General features: G+C 40.7%; 1 protein-coding gene across 2 annotated transcripts; it reads left to right on the forward strand.

Annotated features, from left to right (window-relative positions):
* The first annotated feature begins 1,877 nt into the window (after nucleotides 1–1,877).
* Nucleotides 1,878–20,261, forward strand: nyap2a (neuronal tyrosine-phosphorylated phosphoinositide-3-kinase adaptor 2a). 2 transcript variants are annotated; one of them, XM_038284882.1, is made up of 7 exons: nucleotides 1,878–2,181; nucleotides 4,804–5,017; nucleotides 5,515–5,828; nucleotides 6,854–7,909; nucleotides 10,358–10,477; nucleotides 11,577–11,686; nucleotides 11,774–12,850. In XM_038284882.1, exons 2-7 carry the CDS (start codon nucleotides 4,815–4,817, stop codon nucleotides 11,777–11,779), a joined length of 1,809 nt encoding a protein of 602 aa, XP_038140810.1. In that variant the 5' UTR covers nucleotides 1,878–2,181; nucleotides 4,804–4,814; the 3' UTR covers nucleotides 11,780–12,850. The 2 variants fall into 2 exon arrangements, with proteins under 2 accessions (XP_038140810.1, XP_038140809.1); XM_038284881.1 differs by lacking the exon at nucleotides 11,774–12,850 and adding an exon at nucleotides 18,574–20,261 and having other exon boundaries at nucleotides 1,879–2,181.
* Nucleotides 20,262–25,133: the final 4,872 nt, after the last annotated feature.

Here is a 25,133-nt window from a genome sequence, read left to right on the forward strand (position 1 = left end):
CAGAGGTATTATTTTTTTTCTCTTTCTTCCTTCTTCCAGCTTTTTATACTCATTACACTGACATAAGTACAGAGCAACAAAATTAACTCTCTGCATTTAAAGGTGCAGTAGGAGATCTTTTCTGACGCATTTTTTTACCATGTGGCTTAAAGATCTCCCCACAGCCGCTTAGCAAGCAGTAAAATAGAAGGTATGGAAGTGAAACTGAAATAAATGGTCCCCACTCTAGTGTGAAATCAATGAATAACCCAAACCAATCAGAAATGACGGTCCGTTGTACACCATTGGTTCCTGACACGTCAATCATGGTCTTCCGCTTGTCCCTCCCCACCGTACCCTGACACATGAACGAATCGACCGAAGTTTAGTTCTTTAGTTGTACAATTTTAGTTCTGATGCGCGGCTGAAGCATCTTTGCTGCTCTGGCTGTTTGGTGGAAAAAGTGATGCGCGTTGGGCGGAGCTACCCTATCCTTTCTTTGCCTGTAACAATGGCAGCTATATCTGCTCTGATCAGTGGGTAAAAGTAGCTTGAATCTATTTTGAAGTGAGACAGTCCACCTGAAAACATTGTCAGTGCAGTCAGTTCATCGGGTTTTCCATCCTGCCTTCAATTATTATTTCTGTCGGAGCCGCTCAGACCCAGGTACACCGGCGGTGCGCTGTCGTTGGAATCCCATTCAACAGCAGCCTCTGGCCTGGTTGCCTCCTTGCGGTTGGCCACGGCGGCTGGAAGGCAATTTTCATTTACGTAATCCAAACTGCAGGCACCAGGATAATAAAAACGAACATTTTGCCTGCTGATTACGGCATTTTAAGTTAATTTAGGCGTTAATAAACTGTTTCAGAGGAGTGATCATAGTGCTCTGCATCATCACTGCTCAGACGCTCCTGCTGCTCTAGACGCGCTGCAGACAGCATGCGTGTTCATGTGTTTTGAAGGCGTGGTTTCGAGGGATGGTCTGAAGGGAGAGGCATGGTTGTGTATGTTCAAAAATATAGCTTGCTAGAAGATCTCCTACAGCACCTTTAAAAGTTGTAGCATACAAGAGCAAAAAGGAGATAATAGCTCCGAAACTTACAACTAATTAATCAAACGTTATTTCTAAAGAGCTTAACATCAACCACAGCTGAATAATGCTCAATATCAACAATTCGAGTACATAGTTTATGTTTACGGTTTTGTTCTATTCTGTTAGGAACAGACAGTGATAAAAAGATATAGAATAACTTCCTTTGGATGAACATTTTAGTTTCGCTGAGGCTCTTTGAAGGGGTCATGATACAGAAAAATGATGGGTTGATATCAGTAAAAGGACAAAACTCTGTAAAAGCAATGATTGACCTTTTAAAGTCAATTTTATCTATAAACAAAGTGCTGAAAGAAAACATTCATGATCTGAACTCATCTGAATTCATTTCAGTAAATGGTTAATCACTGGTTCCAGCAGCAAATATGGTTCTGTTGGTTCTGATTGGAAGAGGCAGGTCAATGGTGGAAGATGTTACTGAGGATAGGAGGAATAATCATCATAAGGCGATCATTACTGAACCCTTTAGAATTCGTTTCAAACATTTCAAACCATCCTATGCTTCCATCCATAAGTTCTGGTTCAGGTGGAAAGCAACATATTAAATCCTTTCCCTAGAACTGTCGATTTATTGCAAACTGTATAGAGTTGAACTGAGTCCAGATCTGGGAGTTAAATCATTCATATATGATCAGGCGATCAGCGAGCTGTGACATCACAAGATGGTGAAGAAACATCATGTCCCATCATCACACAGAAGCTCTCTCTTACACACACACACACACTGAGCTGCCGTCAGCAGGGGGAGGAGTCAGCAGCCTGAGGATGCTGTCAGGTTGCCGTGGTTTCAGCCTCCTGCTTCTTGTGCCGATCGTTGTGTGCACGGCTGAAGGGTGTGAGGGTGAGGCGTAAGGATTTATGACAGGACGGAGGGAAGGAGGAAAGGAGGAAAGGAGGGGAGGAGGAGGAGGTTGTGACAGCAGGAGGTGTTGAAGGGTGGATTATCGCTGCTGCAGAAAAACATCAGAGTCATCGTTTCCTCTGAGTTCCGGCCATCAGGAAGCTCCATCACTCCATCTGGGAGCAGAGGGAGGACTGAGGGAAGGACTGAAGGAAGGATGGAGGGAGTGTGAGTCCTCGCTGGTCCTCAGGTAAGCCTCCAGCTTCATGTATTCAATATGTCTGCTGTTCTGAGGATCTCTTTTAGCTTAATAAGATTCCCCTTCGAAGTGTCAATAAAGTCTCTTCAAAACATGTCCGACTCCTTCTCACCCCAAACCCTTTTACCTTCCACATGTCCACCATTGTTTATAAGCAATCAGAATAGAATAATAAAAAACAGTAAAATATTTAGATTTAAATATGGACATTTAATTTTGAAAGACATGAAAGGAATATAAAGAGAAAATAAAAAGAATAAAACATCTGAAATAATTCAACTAGGAAGAGACCAAGGCATGATTCAATATGGCTGCCATATTAGCATTTCTAAACCCAACCATAACCACAGGCCTGCAGGAACGAAACACAAGAACAACAGGAGTAAAACCAATGGACCACCAAAATCAACCCAGTGAATGAGATGAATAAAATCAATGGACCAAAGTCTAAAACCACAGCAGCAAAGAAAGGAAATCTAAGCAATACAAAACAGAAACCAGAGAACCATGGGGCTGAGCCTTAACACAAGAACTGGAACCAGAGAGCAGCTAGTCAAAAGCCAAAACTGAACTGTTCTTCAGATTCATCCATCCACCTTTTTTTCTCATTTATATACAATTTATTACCTATGTTTCTCTAAGCACTTTAAATTGAAAATGTTCCAGTTGATTTCCAGTTACAAGGAAATTCTCACTCACTAAATGTATACCAATACAATCAATTTATGCAGACAGATTAGGTTAAGTGACTCCTGGTCCAGTCTGATCTCAACTGTAATACAAGATAGAATAATTGAAGTTATTCTGTCAGTGGTTCAAAGGATGCATAGGAACCCCAGCGGATTTATTGAGTTATTACCCTTGCAGCTATCCATCCTTCCTGGGAAGCATGTTGTGACAGTTGAAAGGAAAACTTTTTTTTTAACAAGAAGAAATGTTTGTATTGTTATTGATTTCTACAATTATTACAGTCCTTGCTTACTAACAGATCTTTCTGTTGTTTCTTCTTGACCTTGGTTTTAGTTCTTTCTACTTTCTCTCGATTTGGTTGTCAGTGGAATTCCATACATAACCTGGAGAAGCTGGCGTTCAGCAGGTGTTTTTCCAACCTGACCCAGCTCAGTTGCAGCAACTTTACTTCAATATGTTCCTACTTTAAAGTGTTTATGTTTTTGAAGCATCTGATTATGCAATTGCCAGTTCCCTAAAGAATTAGCAGAAAGTTGGAACGTAGATACAAACATGAGGAAACAGAACTCAAAGTAAAGTTGGGTTCAGGTCTTTGGGCTCAAGAATGTGTTTGACAGAGACATTACGTAAATAAATCAACTGAAAATAATAAAATCAGCTGCAGGTGAAGCGTGAAATGATTCTGGTAGGAGCAGCAGTAGGTTTTTTTTTATCTTCCAAATACTGACCTGCTGGTCAGACGGAGCTTCAGAGGAGTTTGCATCGTTAGAAGGAACATCTGTCCCTCACCTCCTCCTTTTTCCCTTTTCATCGTCTCTCCTTCACCAGCCATGTAAAAGGATGCATTACATCATGCTCCTCTGAGAGATGCTGCTGTTGCTAGGATACTGCTGGCCGACTCTCTCTTCCATTTTTAGAAGGATGCTGAGAGACAGGGGTTGGGGGAGGGGATGCCGACAGAGAGCAGATGGATTCAAAAAGACTTTATCAACAAGGTACTTTTCCAACAGAGACCATGAACCGATGGTTCTCGGTCCCTTAGCGGGTTCAGATATATTAATGACATGCAAGGCATTAAATGTTAGAGTTAAACCTTTCATAGGTGGGGTCCAGAAAAACAGCTTTCAGCGCTGATGAGAACATTTTTTTTTTTTTGCCAACAGAATTAAAAGACAAACTGCAACCAGCAGGAAGTTAAGCTGTTTTTTGGGAATAAACCATCTCTAGAAATGTTTGTTACAATGTTTGTTTCTCCTCTTTGCACATTTATTCTTATTTGTTTTAACATATTCATAAAGGAACAACCTGTATGGTAAATTTCAATACAGGAATTCAACAATACAGAGATGAGAGGATTTCAAGGATCTAACTTTATATTGTGTAGCACTGTCCTTCCTTCTCACACAGTTTTACATCTTGAATCATCAAACTTTAAATTTGATATGATTTGATCCTGTAGACAGAAGCGGGTTAAAATTAAGAAATCTTAATTTTAACCCAAAAACTGGTGCCGTTTGTCTTATGCAGTGCATTATGGCCAAAATCTATACTTAAGAGTCATGTGACTAAAATGTATTCTTACAAAGTCTTTCTAAGAAGAATATGTGTCAAATTTTCCAAAAAAAAGCATTTTTTTTATTTTTTGCAATTGTTATATTTTTGTGATTTATTATTATCATTATTATTTATGTTCGTTCCACTTCCTAATACCCCAAATTCCCTATCCTCTGATTAAAATGGAGACAGGTCTCAGGTCAACAAATGTTCTTCACGTATATTGCTAGAAGTCAGAGCTGTGGTTGAGGCTAATTTAATCTGACATATAACCTCAGCTGTGTACCACAGAACCTGATTAACTGAAACTCAAACCCAAGGAGAACATAGCATGAGCTCAGACAGCATCTGATCTTATCCTCTCTTCAGATCTGTGAGTCATGACCTCTCAGGAAGAGGCTTCTTCCTTTAGAAGATTCTTTCAGTACGTCGAGGACAGCGGTCTTCGAACATACGATGGTCTGGTGATCCAAAACGCTTCTGACATCGCCAGGGAGAGCGACCGCATACGGAACCAAACCAATTGGAACTATCTTCAGGAAAAACACCAGAAGAAAAGGAGGCAGGAAGAGGCAATAAAGAGGTAAATGCAGTCTTGTAACTAAGATCATCATGTTTAATGCCGATACATTTCACTTAAAACAGATCAACTTTTCCTAACAACAAAAACATGAACAAGACGAGGTTTTTGTTCTAATGCAGAACACCAGGGCATGGAAATTTAAACTGGTAGAATTAGATTGCAACTCCTAAGTCTTAGTGCACTGGTGCCCTGCAGTTTTTGGTGTGTCTGTGCTTCAATCTATTTAAATCAAATAAGTAGGTCGTGAGCAGAGTGCTAAATAAACCATTTAAACAACAAGTAAAAGCTCCACGGCCCCACGAATCAAGAGTTTTACATTGAAGCCCTTGTTTTAAACTTTTCATTATCATTATTTTACTGTCCACACTATTGTATGCTAAACGTTCTACACATTTTATGGACATCTTTGACATTTCTGATTATGACTATTGACACTATACTTGAATAAATCTCAGATCAGAAGGGAACTCGCCAAATTTTCTGTGGGTCTTTTTCAGGATTGGGGAAGATGTCACCATGGCTGCAGATGGGGCATACTCTGGGAAACATTTCAGAATGGGCTTCATGACAATGCCGGCACCACAGGATCGACTGCCTACAACTACGCAAGGCTTCACTGTTCGATCCCAGTCTCTTCACTCAGTGGGCGGGGGAGAGGAAGATTCCAACCACAGTCGCAAACAACCCCCCCCTAAACCCAGGCGAGACCCTACGACCAAACTGAGCAGCAGCTCTGAGGCTGTAGATGGAGTCTCTGGTTTCATAAAGAGAGATTATCAAGAAACAAAGGATGGTGCAGAACCGTCAGAAGGTGAGAACAGCATCATAGCATATAGAAAGTCTCTATGTCCTTTAGAACAGGGGTCTGCAACATTTTCCAGGCCAAGGAGCCCCATGCTGATGGCGTGTTGGAGCAGGGACCCCCTAATTACATATATATATTGTATGAAATAGCGTTATATCAAACTGGTCCTATAGTCACTCTATTACAGATGGAGGAAACTAACAAAAGCAATTTCACCCTGGGATTATTAAAGTATTTCTCATTCTGATTCCTGGTTGATTGGACAGGTGTTGTGAATGAAATGGTGCCCAGTTTGAAAGAGCTTCTCCATGTCGCTGAATGTGTGCATTGATGAATGAAAGACATCTTCTGCCTCCATTTATCTGTTTACTGCAGTGTGTTGAATTTATGTTATGTGTGTTTAATGACATTTCAATTAGTGGAAAAAATTGCAGGTGGGAATATAAAATAAAAGTCTAATCAACCAAAACTTTCGCAACCCCCAATGCAGTACCTCCATGGACCCCCTACGGGTCGCAGACTCCCTGTTTAAGACCTCAGCTTTAGGACAATGTTTCAGACCTCTGTCCAGGGGCAGGCTTCATGTAAGTAGTGTCCAGATTTAGGGCTGGTGTCCTGTATGTTTTAAAACCTTTAATGGAAATGGATGAGTCATTAGCAGGCTGCTCCAGATGATGGAATGCTGAAGAGTCAATTCAGCCACTTGAATCAGTTTAATTGGAGTAAAGACCTATGGGACATCAGTCCCTCAGGACTGAATATAAACTACCGTGCTTCTTGCTGTTGCCAAGAGCTTATTTCTATAAACTGTTATTTCCAGGCTTCTGTAGAGCTGGACGACAGATGCATAGGTAATGGAGCTATTTGAATCTGGGGTGTCTGATGATCTTGTGATACCAGCTTAAGATTGAACAATAAGAACTCAAACATGTTTGAGACTGATTTTAGTCATAACATGAAAGGTTGATTAACATGAGAAGTAGAATTTGCAGAAGGTTCACGGGTTATTAGTTTTCTCTGTTTTTCTGCAGCTCGATACTATCAACACACTGAAGAATGCAAAAAGATGCCTCCCCCCAAACCCAAAAGAGATCCCAACACTCAGCTGAGCTCGTCTTTTGATGAATCCTACATCCGTAACCATTGCAGCAAGAAGTCTTCCCTACAAGGTGACAAATCCTCATCTCAGAGTCAGAGTCCCGCATCCAGAGACACAGACGATGAGGAGCCAGTTTATATTGAAATGGTTGGAAACATCCTGCGTGAGCTGAAAAGTCAGGAAGCTCTTGACGATGAGCAGAGTGAGTCTGTGTATGAGGAGATGAAGTACCCGATGCTGGAAGACTTTCTGCAGGATGTGCAGTCCACCATCCTGGACAGTGAGGCGTGGGCCTCCCGGGGCTCATTCTGTGACATTCCCCCACCCTTCCCCAACCTCCTAACTCACCGTCCACCTCTGCTTGTCTTTCCACCTGCCCCGGCTCAATGCTCCCCTAACTCTGACGAGTCCCCTCTCACGCCCCTTGACGTAACTCGTCTACCTATGTTAGAAAATGTTAACGTGAGTAAATCAGGGGGTGCAGAGCAGCCAGGGAGCTCCAGTCACCACCGCAAAGACCGGGACAGGGATAGGGACAAGGATAGGGACCGGGAAGTGCCCCACACACACACAATCACATCCTCTGGTCGGTCATCAGCCCCTCCTCTTCCCTCCAGCTTTTACAAGTCATCTAGCTCTGCCCACAGTGGTCATGGTTACCCCCGCAGCCAATCAGCGTGTCCCTCTCCGGTCAGCATGGGACGCTCTTTGACTCCTCTCAGTTTGAAGAGGCCACCACCTTACGATACTCTGATAGCAGGAGGAAGCATGCCCCGCTCCTCTTCGTCATCATCATCATCCTCACAGAGGGCAGGAGAGGGCGGGGCTAAACTCAGTAACTCCTCCTCCGCCCATGGCTCCATGCATAACGTCTCCGGGAGGTCACAGACTCCAACGAGTCCACTGGATGAACTAAACAACCTGTTTGCATCAGGCAGACAAGTGAAGAAGAGAGGCTCAGGAGGAAGGAAGAGCCGAGAGGGTGAAGGTAAGAATATCACAGAATATTAGAAAACATACTAATAAAGAAACCAAAGTACCGTACATGAACAGCATGAGTCAGACATGCAGCAGAACTCTGCTTCATCTAAGCTGTTATCTCCTGCAATAAAGGAAGGTATGGCCCAAGGTTGTATGGGGCCTTAACATGAGTAGTGTTTTGGCCCTTCTTCCTGATATGATCATCATCACTTATAACAACTGTTCTATACAGATTTGGTGGAATTATGTAGAGGAATAAATTAAAGGGCCCTTTAAAACCTTAAGTTAAGATATTAAACCATTTAAATACTTTTGCTTAAATTGTCAAATCAATTTTAACAGTATTTTCTTTCTCATTTTAGATCGATTTTCAAATTAAAGCATTAATGGGAGGCTGCTGACGGTTTGCAGGCCCTTAGCATTGGCTTAATTACCTTCTGCCTTGGGGACAGCTCTTTATATTTATATCTTTCTTTCTTTTTTTATGTCCTGTTTATCAAATATAGCTCTGATAATTTATGTCTCAGTGCTAGATGATAGGCCAACAGCTTTGCTTTCACAAGCAGACCAGGATGAGTGTTGCCATAAGCTTCTGCTTGATACTTGTATATGAAACTCTATTGAACATTATTTGGGGAGTAAACCTATATATAACGGACATGGACAGGGATGTGAAAAAGAAAGAAGGAATAAGAACTAATGGGAGAGAGAGAGAGAAAAGAAAGAGTGTACAAAAAGAGAGAAAATAAAGGAAAAACAACTCAATTTAACTGTATGAGATGAGAGGAACAGAGAAGAGCAGCGGGTATCCATGTGAGTCGGACTCAGAACTATATATATCTGTAGCTGCATCTTAATGTTTAGTATTAGCATCTATATATAGAACTGCTGTTACTACTACACCATCACACATTGAGCAAGGCACAGACAATGGCACAGCACTTATGTGTCTGTGGCACAGACACATAAGTGCCTGCCTTACATGTCAAACACCCTGCCTCATATGGTTCACGACACTGGCGAAAGCGCGAGAATTTTTTCTTTAGCTCTTCCGTATACGCACACTTTCCTTTAGGCATTGCTGTAAAACCGGTGGACACATGTGCTATTGCCTGTCGCACTCAGGAGTAGACTAGCAGCAAGCAAACTCTCTTTACTTTTCCCACACATGATCACACATAGATGATGCAAAGTGATTGGATTTGGGGAAAAGGTATGGGCGTGACTAATTTGCCATAGAGAGAAACCTGCAATGGAGTAGTGGAATGGAGTGGCAATCTAATCACAATGCCCTATGGTGTAATGATCTTGGTTCTGTTGGTTTTCTTTAAGTTTTTCTGTCACAATGTGGTTGAGGTTTTTGTGAGGACCCAAATGCAGAGGCTGAGAGGCAGGGGTGAGTGAAGATTTAATGGGATAACACAGGTAGCAAAAACAGGAATCCAAAAATCCAACTTATAAATGTATAAATACATAAAAATTAAACATAAATCAGAACCATGGAGACATCAGGGGAAAACAATCACAAGGAGCCAGGGTGAGACAAAGTAAGACGAGGAAGCTGCACTGAGGGACTGCAGAGGGGGTGTACGTATTTATTGCTGACTGAACAAAGGCAGGACTAAGGAGCAGGTGTGAGTAGAGCTGATGAGGAAACCAAGGGAGAAGAAAACACAAGGGGGCAACAGAGGACAAGCAATAAGTAACCTAAGAAACTTAAATAAATCCAGAACACACCAATAAAGCTAGAAAACAAAGAAAAACCTGGATAAACTTGAAACTGAAAACTTAGAGAAAACCAACAGAGCGAAGATCGTTACATATAGCTTCTGTAATGTGTTCGAGGCAGTCAACCAAAATCCCGTACGATTTTGAAATCCCCCCATGGCATTTATTTAGGTCTGAAAAGCAAGAAATAGCTGGGAAAAAGAGGCATCTGGTCACCCTGTTTATGTTTCCATATATCTACAGCTTTCACTACATGGAGCAATATCAGATACTAAAATATGCTAGTTTTTCTCCTTTTTATCCAGTGTTCCTGCTTTTGCAAAAAATGTTGTTGCATTTTTCCCTGTGAACATGTAGAATTGAACTTTAGGTTCAAGATTAACTAGAGTGTGGCCATAACTTCCATTTTGAGCACTGCTGATGCAGATGAAAGATCAGCAGAATAGAGCGGGGAAGGCAGGTGAAAACATTTCAGAAATAACTTTCAATTTAGAAAACCATTTGAGCGTTTACGTAGAAGCTCTGATAATTTCCAGAAAACCTTTTCAGTTGAAAAGGATTAATACTGCACCACATACTCTCAGATTTTCTTCTTTAAGTTTTATTGTTTCATCTACCGACATTTTTTCTTCTTTGTGCTTTTTTAAAATGTTCTATTAAAAACAGACAAAATTATCAGTTTTTTTCTTTAGGTATGCACTGACATGTCTTTTCTTATTTAACGCAGGAGACTCCAAGTCTCTGCCAAGACATGACAGCAAAGACAGAGATGGACAATCAAGTCCTGTGTCCAGCAGGTTGGGGAGGTCATCCGTGAGCCCCACCATGATGCTTTCAGGGGGAGGAGGTGAGTAGCTGTAACGCTTTGAACTCATATGTCAACAGGAGGTCAGATGGACGGTGAGTCAAACTCAACCCTCGACAGGCTGAGCTTCCAACCATACAGAAGGCTTGGTTAAGTTAAATAATTTTCAGACAATAATAATAATAATAATAACTGAACTTTATTGATCTCACATTGGAGAAATTTACCTCAATGGGTTGCCATCGTGGTTGCCAGTGGGTTGCCATTGAGGGGCGACCAAGGATTCACTCAGGCAATTAGGGGTTAAGGGTCTTGCTTAGTGGCAAGCTGTGGGAGAGAGTTTGAATCAAGAACCTCAGGTTTCCAAACTCTAAGCCCTAACCACTGGGCCACCACTCCCCCTAAACAAACAGATGCTTCAAGCTTTGCAACCTGTTTTAATTTTAGTAATGTTAAATCACATAGATAATATGTCCATTTAAGGTACATCTGAGGAAACGGGGATTTCACGGAAACAGCAGATAAGTTGTATTGACAGCTGTTTTCACTGAATTATTTACAGTCTACAAACAGCAGAATATAAAGGAATAAACATTTCTAATATTCCTCTCAATAAAATCTTTGTCTGATTCTGTAGGACTTGCTAGTATAATTTATTTATGTTTTTTTGTGCTTTTTTAATCTATGTGTTCCATCATATTTACTATGTTGAATTATAATATCCGAACACAGTGTATTTCCCAGTAGTTATACATCTTCATATCCTTTAGCTCTCCCCAAGTTTATCCATCCATTTTTTTGCCTGATCTTACTCTCCTGTTTTCCATTGTACTTCCGGCTGTTGCTTTCCACGTTCAGCCGATCTCCAACATCTATAAACAAAGGTGCTGATGACAGCAGCACAGCTGATATTTCTCTCCAGGATGGTGTCACAGTCAAACAGGAACAGACAAGGTGAAGCTACTAAAGAAGAAAGCAGACAGAGCATAACATTAGAGATTGAACTAACAGATTCTGCAGAGTGGTAGAATAGAAATAGAATGAAGCAGAATGATGAATAGGGGGTCCCTATGTCCTCCACAAGTCTAAACCTATTGCAATATTACTATGTCGAATGATGTCCTGGTGTGTGGTTCTGCAGAATCAAAGACCGTAGGAAAACTGGGCCGATCTGCATCAACATCAGGGGTTCCTTCTCCAGGAACTCCACAACGCCACCTCCATGAGTCCCACCATCCTGCCCTCAGCCAGGTAAGACACCTGTCCAGCACCCTGTCACCTGTGTGCTTGTGTCTCTATCACTTGTCCTGACCATATGTGTTTGAAATGTTCACACAGGACTGAACTTTGGTGAACAAACAGAGAACAGGAGCTTCAGACCTTCTCCTGAACTTAGTTTTTGGTCTTAATCTAAATTATAATCACTAACAGCCTGCAGCCAAACATTCACTGGCTCAATAACACTTTATTACTAACATGCTAAAGTTTTAAACAGCAGCACCGTAACACCACACTGATGCTGAACTAACATTGAGTCATTCTCAAGCACTTTAACACATTAAACTATTTTTAAACATAAGTATCATAAAACAAGAACTCAAGCAAAATCCTCTTACCTCTGTCCCTACATTGACCATGCCGAGTCTAATATGTGCTGAATTCTCCCACTCTGATACTTTCTAATTAGGTCCTACTCTGATCCATACCTGCCAGCTCCAGTCATACACATACTGCCTGTGCCCTCATTATAAAGCATTTTGACTACACCCCATTATTATTATTATTTTTCTACCGCTCCTTATACCCCATTTACACTACTCCCTGAAAACCGAACCATGCCGAGCTTGGATCAGTTAACTGTGCCGAGCCTGGTTCCTTATGACCATTTACACACCACGCTAGCACAGTTCCTCACCTCCTAGTGACGATCTACAGTACTACTGCTACCTAGAGTTAAACAGGCAAATCAAGTTATGTTTTGTTATCATTGTGATATTTCGTTATTTGCGGGAGTCAGGTGAAGAAGGCTGCCTTTGGTGGATTTGACAGTCTGCTTTTTGGGAAGTGGATACGACAAACAATAGTCTAATCAGGGCTTACAGACACAGGAAACAACGGCAGATGTTTAGGTTCATCACACTGCTAAGAGGAATCATCACTGGAAATTGTATGGCACGGTAGGGAAGCTAGTATTTTTAAGACTCTAAAATTTCATGATTACGACGCTGATTGTAAGGAGATGACGCGGTCTGCTCGTACGCTCTTTGTTATCGGAGAACTGAAGGACTGGTTATACACCTGCAGCAGTGTGTAGCAGTGAGCTTGTTGCATATGATTTTGATTTATGCCCAAGTTTGAAGCGTGGTCTGCGCTACGTTATTCCACGCCACAAGGCAAGACAATCACGATCTAGCTGTGGGTCTAGATACAGCCGGGGATCCAGGTGGAAAAATGGTCCCAGCGTTCTCACGCAACTCACTCTTCCAGCTGGTCCAACTTCAAAAGTCGTTTCCACAATGGTGGTCATACAAACAAAACAAGACGGTAAGGTACCAAACAGGAAATACATAGTATAGAGCAGATGTAGATTTGACCAATCAGAGGCCTCCTGTCTGCGGCACTGTCTGCGGTCACCTACAATTTTGGAGAGTGTCTGCGGGAGGGCAAATTTGCATTCACTGCGACACATACCCAGATGACCTGGTTTCTGAGTATAAATCAGCCTTTAGCCAGAACTGAACCGCGCAAAGCCCTACCGATGAACTAGTACCAGTTTAGCGAGGTCCGGTTCGGTTGTGCGTGACATTTACTCTAAACAGTTATCTCGGTTACCGTGCTCAGACCAATCTCGGTACGGTTTCAAAAGGGTAGTGTAAATGGGGCTTTATTCTGACCCCCTGCTGACCTGATCCATACCCTCCTGATTCTAACCCTGTCTATTTTAATACACATGTTCTCCACCATGTTGTTAAACATTTTGCCCAGTTTCAGTCCGTTTAATACAGTTCTCCTACATTTGTCGTGTGAGGTATGCATATAATCACACAGTAGAGATTAAGCTTAACACAAGCAAAACAGTCTGTTATTTCTATACAGTTTCTTTTGATTGGAACTCATTCAAAGCATAACAGAACCTCCATAGTGCCAGTTGGTAGAATCGGACTAGAACTGAGCCAAACTTCACCCTGCCTCCATCACCTCCTTCCCGTGATTGTGTTTCTTTGTCAAACCTTTTTCAATAAAAACCTAAATGTTGTCTCTTATGCTGTTTGTTCTGTCTGAGTCTACAGTGTTATCATTTTCATGTATGTCTACTTCTGTGTTCAAATAATCCTTTTGGAGCAATTGTAGTTTGTGTTCTTAGTTCTGGTTTCTTTGTATTAATACTGGACTGGCTAAACATTAAAATGGATCTTCTGTCCAGTTTTTTGCTAGTTTCGCCCTATTATGCCCTGAAACAAATCATATAAGAGCCAACTAATTTGGAAAAAAAATACCTGTTTTGCAAGCCAACTTGTTTCGACAGCCAGCTTTAATTCCATTTACACAGGATAAAACTGCAAGAAAACCTATTTAAAATTCACTACCTTGACTTGGAACTCAAAATTAGGTTGAATAGGGACGCCAATGCAAACATAATAGAGACACAATAAGTTAACAATATTTTATCGAAAATTACGAATAAATTCACAATGAGATTAAAGTGTTTATGACACAATACTGATCCTATTTAATCATGCATCAGGACATACGAAGTGGTTCTGAATTATATGAATTTAAAAGGCTTATTTTAACAGAAGTATCCTAGATTTAGTCGCATCACGGCTTCCAGCGACATTAGCAATTATCAATAAGGGAACAAAAAAAAAATCCATGCCTCTCAAAAAGCACAGAACAGACAGTGTGGAGTTCTGCAACTTCTCCCAAGCTCACCTTGAACCTAAATAAGCTGACACCAGCTTTATAGGGTTAAATAGATGTATCTTAATCCATGAAAACTTCAGCGGCTGTCCATGACAAAACCACTGCTCCAAATCTAACTCATTCTCACGTCCCTTCCTCTTTCTCCCTTAGTCACTAAGTTACACTAATGTCCTCCGATTATCAGCATTTTTTTTACAAAAATATTTTATGCAGGAACATCGGTATTAATTTTATAGTCCACACGGTGGAGCAGTGGGTATCACTGTAGCCCTGCAGCAAGAGTGCTCTGGGTTCTATTTCTGGCCCTGATGCTTTCTTTGCATGTTCTCCCTGTTCATGCATGGGTTCTATCCGGGTACTCCGGTTTCCTCCTTCAGTCCAAAAACATGACTATTAGGTTAATTGGCTTCTCTACATTGTCCTTAGGTATAAGTGTGTGCGTGCATGGTTGTTTGTCTTTGTATGTCCAGGCTGTACCCAGCCTCTCACCCATAGACTGGATGGATGGACGTCAATGTCTGGGCATGGAGACAAAAGGAAAACAAACAGATCCTTTCCATGATGATACATCCAGCTGATGGAGTACTGGGAAAGTTAAGACAAAGAAGCCAAAGATAAATATTAAAACGACAACCTTTGTAGTTTAGACATTCATAATAGTGAATGTGTAAACTAAAAGGCTGCAACAGAGGGGCATAAATCATAAGGCAGAAATTAACTAGATTATTTTTATATATATTTAACCAACTATAAGTCTACATAGAAACCCTAAAAGGATAAAATTAACAGAATATGACACAATAAAATATACCACAAAGGAACTACTGAAGAAACTCCTGAGATAAGAAACAGACCCAAACACAAACTTCATTACAGAACTGTCTTTTTTGTCTGTTTTAATTACTAACATCATTTAGCATTTTAATTATACATGTCCCTGCTTTAGTTGTGGAGAGCAGAAGAAGTTTGGTATTCTGATTTTAACATTAACATTAAGTTTTCAGTGTGGGTTCTTTCAAAGAGGTCGGTGTTTTCTTTTAATGAAGCGTACATGTTATCCTCCCTCATGTAATGTAAATTAAAGACTGCTATTTATTGCATAAACCTAGCTGTACTATATCAGAGGACCGTGGCTACAGCTCCTTTGTTCAGCTCGCTCCCTGTCTGCAGCAGGCTGCCAAACAACAAACATACTTTGCATCAACAAGTTTTGCAAAAGTAGGTTACATAAGAAAGATGGTGGTTCCTTAAGTAGTTTCCTTAAGTGGCACTCAGACTGAATGCGGTGTCATTGGATTTGCACAGTATCCTTATGTAAACCACACAGGGATGCAGCCAGTGAGGAGGCAGGGTCAGTGCTCTGCTCTCAACTCTTCCTATTTGATAGAAATGAGGTGTTGTCAAACAGCAGCACCGCATGGAGAGAGTGGAGCGGTGAAAATTTGAACTTTTTAAGAATTCACCTTGCGTCAAGTGCCGCCAAGATTAAGCTTTTTTCAGTTAAAATGGAATTAAGAGGAAATAAAGCTGATAAAGGAGGAAATAAGAAAAGTTCAGAAGAGGTTTTTAGGTGGCTTTAAAAAGCCTAGAACTATTCGTCCTCCTCCCTTCTACAAGGAAATACACCAGATTCCGAGCATCAGCCAAATGCACCCCTGCTGAACCAAAGTGACCTACTTTTTCAGTGCTCTGGGCTTTTCAAAAAATGCAAGGACTCTTTAAGCAGATTCAAAGGTTTTCAATAGAGAACAATTTAGCAGCAGTCTAAAATTGTCACATTTCCACTGTGCTTCTATTGTGAAGTGCCAATACTGAGACCTTGACAAGAAGATGTTATAGGGTTGATAGGGGAATCATTAAAAACGATTCAGAAAATAAGTAGCACTGAAAAATTAGATCATTTTGATTTAGTTTGGAGCTCAATGAAGGGATAGGAATCTCTGGATGACCTAAAAAATAATCTTTAATATCTCTGAAAGAAAAATAGGACACATGGTCTTCATTCATTTATTTATTTTCCCACAAATGGATCCAATGACTAAAATGTATAACTAACATGTAGTCAAACTTTGCTAATAAGCAAATGTTTTAGTGAGATGCATTAAAATACAGATAAATATAAAAGTTAAATGACAGGACTCCTTTGGACTAGGATTTGAGAGCCCAGCACTGCAAAAACAATCTAGAAATGAGTAATAGAAAAGCAACTTGGGAGCGTTAATCATTCAAAATTACTAAAAAGTGCATCACAATGAACTCATCCAAGGTATCAGAGCAGATCCTTCATAAAATCTGATTTCAAGGGAGAGTTTATGAATCACTAATATAAGGTAGTTTGGGTGAATATGACAGATGGGTTTAAGTAGAACATATTGATTTTTTTTTTTTTTTTTTTTGTATCTCTGCTTCTGTCTCCTTGAACCCCAGTCGGCCTCGGCAGATGGCCGCTCACACTGAGCCTGGTTCTGCTGGAGGTTTCTTCCTGTTAAAAGGGAGTTTTTCCTCTCCACTGTCGCTACAAGCATGCTTAGTGTGGGGGATTGTATTTGAGTCAATGAGTCAATGCAATCAACTGGTTTTCCTTAGATAGAAAACTTTGTATCAATTTGATCTGGTTGAACTGTAAAGTGCCTTGAGATGACATGTGTTGTGAATTTGGCGCTATATAAATAAACTGAACTGAATTGAATTGATGCTGAAGAGGCTTTAATTTGTGAACTAAAGGGGAATAAATGGAACCCTTTAAAAAACGATTGCCTGCTTGTCATTTTTTAACTTCAAGCTCAACCAAACTTAGGTTACATAGCAGAAAAATGAGCCACATAGTACGAGCAAGTGTCGGAGGAGGGTCAGGTCCCCAAACATCGTACTGAAGTAATAGTAGCACTACTTCATGATATGTATACTCAAGTGTGACTAGAAATTTCATTTTAAAGAAAATGCTAGAGTAAAAAAAAAAAAAAGCATTTGGTAAAAAGGCTATTTAACTGCTGGGTAACTTGTAACATCTGCTGTTTAAAACTATTTAATAAAGACAGACCAAAATGTAAAGTAAATCCTGATATTTTAAAGATTATAACAATAATTACACAAATAAATTGCATATTGGGCTGTTCAGTGGCACAGTGGGTAGAACTGCTGCCGTGCAGCAAGAAGGTTCTCGGGTTCGATTCCCGGCCCGGGGTCTTTCTGCATGGAGTTTGCATGTTCTCCATGAGCATGCATGGGTTCTCTCTGGGTACTCCGGCTTCCTCACACAGTCTAAAAACTTGACTGTTAGGTTTATTGGCTTCTCTAAATTCTCCTTAGGTGTGAGTGTGTGTGTGAATGGTTGTTTGTCCTGTGTGTCTCTGTGTTGCCCTACGATGGAATGCCGACCTGTCCAGGGTGGACCCCACATCTCACCCTTAGACAGCTGGGATAGGCACCAGCACCGCTCACAACCCCATTAATGGATGAAATTGTATATTTTAAAAGAAACGATTCCAGACAGAAGAAACATTTTTCCTATCAAATTTATTTTTAACATAGGGGTTATAAAACCTCCACCTCTGCTGACAATATTTACTCCTTACTGTATGTCAGCTTGACCTCCAAATGTCGTCGTAGGTTCAAATACGCTTGAATATAACAAAACAAGAACAATCAGTTTAATATAAATATTAACTGCATGTCTTATTCTTTAAAGAGAGACAAAAAAAGCTTGTTCATTATTCGATAAATGTACTACTGATGGACTACCCAAACATTTTACTCAAGTAACAGCTGTGATTATTATATTTAGATTTTCCTCAGTAAAAGTATTTTGTAGTAAAACTGCCCCCAGACTGTATCTGTCAATCAGTACAATAAGGCTCTAAATACATGGCTGTAAACAGGAAACCATCTCACAAAGGAGAATGGGCCAAAAATCCTCTAGAGGGATATTAACCAGTAATTGCTGGTTTTCTCAAATGCTTGATCCCAGATGAAAACGCTCGTTAGGCTGTTAGGATAATGAAATTCATTAGAAATGAAATGCTGAATATTCTACTTCGATAATTCAACTCTGATTGCTTCCTGTCTGAGTGTTGGTGCCTGAATGTTGCCACAGTGACAGACTGATGTCACTACCCTCATGTCTGGAACTAACACTGACCCCATGCAGAGAGGCTCCGAGCTCAGTCTGGGGGTCAACGATGTGCTGATGATGATAAGCTGTTCTTCATCACCAGATGCCGTGGCTCTGTGGTGACGCCACTATGATGGAGATGATTGAGAAAAAGAGAGTTTTGTGTCGAGAGATCAAAGCTCGCCAACGGCCAGAGAAGAACCTGTGCAAACAGGACAGCATGCCCAACCTGCCCACCTGGAGGAGGAAGCAGCCGCCGCCATACTCAGCCCCGCCCAATGCAGCCGGACACACCACCACCGTGTTCTGGGACACCGCCATCTGAGACCAATGAGACACCAATAGGGTTATCCCGAACTACGTTTTCCACTGACTCGGAGAAATCAGGATGATCATGATCATGACAATGATAATCATGATCATCATCATCATCATCATCATCATCATTATGAAAGTTATGATAACGACTTTTATGTTGGTCATAATGGTGATAATGATAAAGATGATAATGATGCGATAATAACACTGTTGATAAAGGTGACAATGATGTTGACTGATGCAGATGATGATGGTGGATGTGATGAAGATGGTGTCATTACTGATGATGATGATGATGAAGAAGCTGTTCTGAGGGATTATGCAAATAAGGTGATGATGATCCTCATCATCATGAAGATGACAGTTAGGACAAGGACTTTTATGTTGGTCATAATGGTGATGAAAATTTTGATAATGATGCGATAATAACAATTATTAATGTGCTAGAGTTGATGAAGGTTACACTGATTATAATGTGGAGGAGGTGAGGAAGATGGTGATATTACTGATAATGACGCTGTCTTTGGGATTATGCAAATGATGAGGATGTAATGATGATGATGATAATGATGTACCATCGTCAGTTTCGACCAACCTCTGAGAGCTTTAAGGTGATCCAAACCCGATTATTTGTTGACGAGTCAAACTCTCCAGTCGCGTCGTTCCTTCAACACAGTCGTTGGATTCGGTTCTGTTTGCACCTGAAGATTCATCTGTTCAACGCTCCTCTTCCTCCCATGTGACAGTTTGAGTTGTTGATCAGAGCTTTTCAGCTAAACATCGTTATTGTTCCACAGGTTAGAATAAATGGTGTCTGTTAGTAAAGGAGCATCGATCCGCCCCAAACAAACACACCCAGCTTCATTTTGTCTGTATTAGTGAAAACCTTCACCACAAAGATGCAGTATGAGGAACGGCCCCTGGTTCAGATCAGGGGGCGGTCCACACGGTTCTCAGTCTTTAGACAGCCTTTCAGACAGGTTTAGCCTCCTTAATCAATGGTTCCCACCCGCATGTATGATGACATCATCCTACGCTCCAATCAGAGAGGAGGGCGTGGCTGTTCAGGTGTAGCAAAGTTTTCTGTCGTCTTTCTAGTTCATATTTTTTTATCTGTAAAAGATTCAGATGTTTTTTAAAGTCTGACGGTCGTGTAGCAGAAAATCTAAACCCCTCTATGTTTGAAAAGAATAATAAGCACATCGCTGTGATGTGTTTTTATATTTCTGAGAGAAAAGATGGTGACGTCTGTGTGTGGAGTGTAGTTGGAATGTGAACATGTTTTTATATTGGAATATTTTAAACTGAGAATATTTTTGCCAGGCTGTTTGTTGGTTTGTGCTTGTTTGCAGCTTGTGAATTTTTCATTCCAGCCTGACTCTAGTTTGTTTTCAGCTTCCCGGCGCTATGAGTCCAGCAAGACTCGGGTTTAAAACTCCAGCTTGATTAAAATTAAACATCAGCTTTTAAAAACACCTTGTGTGTATTTTTAATTTAGATATAGTTCCTGCATTCAGTTTTATTCCAGTTTGAGATTCATGCTAAACTTCAGCTGGTGCTAATTTTAAATCCACACCAGCTCCATTCTAAGACCAGTTTGATTCTGGTTTAAGTTTAGAACTAAACCGACGAACAGTCGCTGGTGTGACTCTAACTTGAATCCAGTCTAACTCTGGTTTAGGGAGTAGGCTCTGTGTTGCTGCTGGTTCTATGACGCCTCCGCTCATCTAACATAAATAGCTTTGTGGGTTTAAATTAACCTGAATAAACTGTTGATATTCTATTAACTTGACACAAATACCTGTTTGTTACAATGAAAGCAAAAAGAAATGTAGCCTTACTTCTGTGTCTTTTTACGCAATTTCTGAGTAGAATTTAGCAGGAAACACGTTGGACAAGCCTTTAAAACTAATGTTTTTTTAGTAATAAACAATTTTATGTTTTTAACGGGAGGCACATATCTTATATTTATCTTGATATTAATATTAATTCAGTTCGATTCAGCTTGTTTATATAGCGCCAATTCACAACACATGTCATCTCAAGGCACTCTACAGTTCACCAGATCATACAGTCAAATAGATTCAAAGTTTTCTATCTGAGGAAAAACAGTTGATTGCATCGACTCATTGACTCAAAGGCAATCCCTCACAATAAGCATGCTTGTAGTGACAGTGGAGAGGAAAAACTCCCTTTTAACAGGTAGAAACCTTAATCAGAACCAAACTCAGTGTGAGCAGCCATATTAAAGGCTCACTTAGTTAGGCTTGATCCGCAAAATAAAGTGTTTTGTTTTCTTTGTAGAACTAGGGGTCTGCTACTCCTAAATTACCTCCTTGGTGAGTCAGCAAGTTCTACCAAGACCTTGATTTTGATTAAATTTAGCAGTGTTGCTGAATAGTGATGCTACCTGAGGAGTTAGAGTTTGAGACTCCTGAGTTAGAAGATTATTATTGTTCTAAAATATAAAAAAGTAATACAAAAAAAGGCTTTTTGATTAATTTTCAGCAGCAGACTGGGCAGGAAAACTGTTGGAACTGGAAAGTGTTCCAACAGCTAGATTAACAGTTTGAAATCTGTGTTTCAATTCATTTTATTTCAAACATTTGGTAGCCCCATGCTGCCAACTTCCCTCAGATATAATATGTGGAAAGTTAAAAACAATCCACTGGACTTGGTTTCCAAGTTTGACATTTTGTCATTCCAAAAAAAACGTCTTCAAACTTGGAAACCAAGTCCAGTGGATTGTTTTTATTTTTTTTTGAATGACTATGACCTGGATGACTGAGAACCTTCACTAGAATATGTGGGGAGGAACCAAACTTATCCAATAAAACCTAAAAGTGAATGAACCGACGCAGGTCCAAGAACCAGCAGCAGCACACCCTTCAACAAACTACAGAAACTGCATAGAAGGACACTTACATTGAAAACAGAACACTAAAATCCAACCGATATCAGCTGCAGGTTTGGCCTGACACACACTGATCTAAAACTCTTCTTTCTTACCGCATATTTTGGATCACAGTGTGAATCTGATCATATTGAAAGAGTTTATTGGGATCCTCACATGACCTTTAACCTGGGGGTCAGGTGACTGTAAGGATGGATGATTGATTTGCAGATACCTGCATCTTATAGATCCTGATGAACATACAGGTTCTCCTGACACTGAAACAAATCCTCCTGCAGGTTGAGATCATAGCAACCTGAAATTAAGCAGTGAGTTTGTTTTCAATATAACCACACTCTGCTATTAATGAAATCTAAAAAAGGATAGGCTACTAATGGACAGGCGACCTGTCCACAGCGTACACCGTCTAAGCCTGTAGATTGCTGGAGATTGGCACCAGTCAAATGTTATCCTGATGGACAAGTGGAAGAAGATGGATGGATGGATTCTGTTTTCCGTTTCTCTGCTCACAAACTCCTCAAACAACATTTCCTCCTTTTGCACAAAATGTTTGTCATCTAAAAACTAAGTGCACTTCCTGAGTTTTGTTAAACGTGATTCTTTCTGTTATTTACAGGATATTGATATCATACTAATTTATGATGGTTGTAAAATTTGAATTCCTCAGATCTGTTGTGATTCTAAAGGGGAAGCACTCTGTGGGTGAGATATCTGCAGAGCTGTGCGGAAGCATGGTTGGAGAAGTTGCAGGTTTCTGAATCTTAGGCGGGTTTCTTCAGCAGACAAGCAGAAACCTTCAGGATGAAGAGGGCTGCTTCAGATCATTCCTGTCAGCAGGCAGGACTTGTTCTTCATGGGTTTGCACTGTGAAATTCTGGTGTGGTTTCCTTCTCTGAGATTATTGCACTGTTTATTTTTATTGAATCTGTGAGAACAAAATTATCTGATGTATTTGATTCTGTTTTCATCATAAAGATGAGATATGAATAAAAAGTTGATTTTTCTGATGTTGAGTCTAGCTTGTTCTCTTGGTTTTGGTACCTTGGATGCTGTCCTAGCTGTTTGACCTTCCAGACACTCCAGCTCAATGATGATCTCCAAACAACTTTTCATTGAAGCAAATTCTCCACATCTGGCAGAAATGTAACAAATCGCATTAAATTACGCTGAAATGTTTTTTGTACAACACAAAGATCCTGTTTAGATGACACAAATTAGATCATTTTTCAAATACAAGGCATTCAAACTAAAAAACAGAAGTTTTATGAAAATTCCCTCAACCTGATCAAGCATGTAGTGACAGAGGAAAGGAATAACGCTATTTTGACAGGAAGAAACTTCCAAACAGAGCCAGAACCAGGCTAAAGGCTAATTTATACTCAGAAACCACGTCGTCTGCGTGTGTGTCGCAGTGAATGCAAATGAGATCCCGCCCCTTCCGCAGACACTCTGCTCCACTCTCCAAAATTGTAGGTGACCGCAGACAGGAGGCCTCTGATTGGTCAAATCTACATCCGCTCTACGCTATGCATATTTCCTGTTTGGTACCTTACCGCCTTGTTTTGTTTTTATGACCGCCATTTTGAAAAAAGACACGTGAAGATGGACCAGCTAGAAGAGTGAGGTGTGCGAGAACACTGGGACCCTTTTTCCACCTGGATCCCTGCTCTTTTATACCCTCATGTCCCTCCATTGTCGCACAAACTTGCCCCCACTTCCTCACCGCCTCGGCCGTATCTAGACCCACAGCTAGTTCATGATTGTCCCTCTTGCGTTGTGGCGTGGAATAACACAGCGCCGACTATGCTTCAATAACGGGCATAAATCAATAATATCTGCTACAAGCTTCCTGCGACACACTGCTGCGGGAGGATAACCAGCCCTTCAGGGTGAGCAACCATGTTTCAGGAATGTCTTGTAAAAGCTTAAGTGTTTATTTTAATGAAGTTTTAATGATTAAGTCATTATTAGTGATGGTGGGGGTGAAAGATGAACAGTTCAATCTAAAATGAGATGGAACCATCTGTCTGGATCAGTCTAAGAGTCCCGGCTGATCAGAACCCAGCCTTGCTTTTTATGCCTTTCATGTGGCGCATTAGTCAGGGAAAAGTGGGGAAAATGATTTCTGCTGTGAGGTTTAGCGGTCACAAAAAGGGGCAGAGTTGAACGATAACTGCATCACTCTGAGCAGTCCTTCACCATCATCAAACCTCCCCTTTATCAGTAAGATTATTGAAAAAGCAGGGTTTCAACAGTTAAACACTTTCTTAGATATGACCAGCCGCTTTGACGTGTTCCAGTCAGGTTTCCGTGCTCACCACAGTACAGAGACTGCCCTTATCAAGGTGTTCAATGACATCCGTATAAATACAGACTGCGGAAGAACCACAGTGCTGGTACTATTGGACCTCAGTGCAGCATTCGAAACTGTCGATCACTCCATCCTGTTAGAGCGCCTGGAAAACTGGGTCGGCCTCTCTGGTACAGCTCTCAACTGGTTTAAATCCTACTTAAAGGACAGGGACTTTTTTGTGTCAGTAGGCAACTTTACATCAGAGATGACAAAAATCACATGTGGGGTTCCCCAAGGGTCCATTCTGGGTCCCCTCCTATTCAATATCTACATGCTCCCTCTTGCTCAGTTAATAAAAAACAACAACATCAGCTACCATAACTATGCAGACGACACACAGCTTTACATCACCATGTCACCAGGTGACTATGAACCAATTCAAGCACTGAGGAAATGCTTAGAAGAAATCAATGCCTGGATGTGCCATCATTTTCTTCAACTGAATAAAAACAAAACTGAAGTAATAATCTTTGGACCAATAGAGGAGAGATCTAAAGTTAGCACACAGCTTCAGTCGCTTCAGCTAGTAACCACTGATCAGGCCCGAAGTCTAGGTGTAGTGCTGGATTCCGACTTGAACCTCCAAAAGCATTTAAAGACAATTACAAGGTCGGCTTTCTATCACCTGAAGAACATTTCCAGGATTAAAGGACTAATGTCTCAGCATGATCTGGAAAAACTAATCCATGCGTTTATTTTTAGTCGAATTGATTACTGCAACGGTGTTTTCACAGGTCTGCCTAAAAAGTGGATCAGACAGCTGCAGCTGATCCAGAACGCTGCTGCCCGTGTCCTCACTAAGACTAAGAAAGTAGAGCACATCACCCCAGTTCTAAAGTCCTTACACTGGCTCCCTGTATCTCAGAGAATAGACTTTAAAATACTTCTGTTAGTCTATAAATCTCTGAATGGCTTAGCACCTAAATACATCACAGACTTGCTATTAGTTTATCAACCCTCCAGACCACTCAGGTCTTCTGGCTCCAGCCTGCTCTGCATACCTAGAACCAGAACTAAACATGGAGAAGCAGCATTTAGTTCCTATGCTCCACTTATCTGGAACAAACTTCCAGAAAAC

The sequence above is a fragment of the Cyprinodon tularosa genome, unplaced genomic scaffold (assembly GCF_016077235.1).
Source record: "Cyprinodon tularosa strain WSP-4 unplaced genomic scaffold, ASM1607723v1 ctg203, whole genome shotgun sequence".
Taxonomy (NCBI): Eukaryota; Metazoa; Chordata; class Actinopteri; order Cyprinodontiformes; family Cyprinodontidae; genus Cyprinodon; species Cyprinodon tularosa.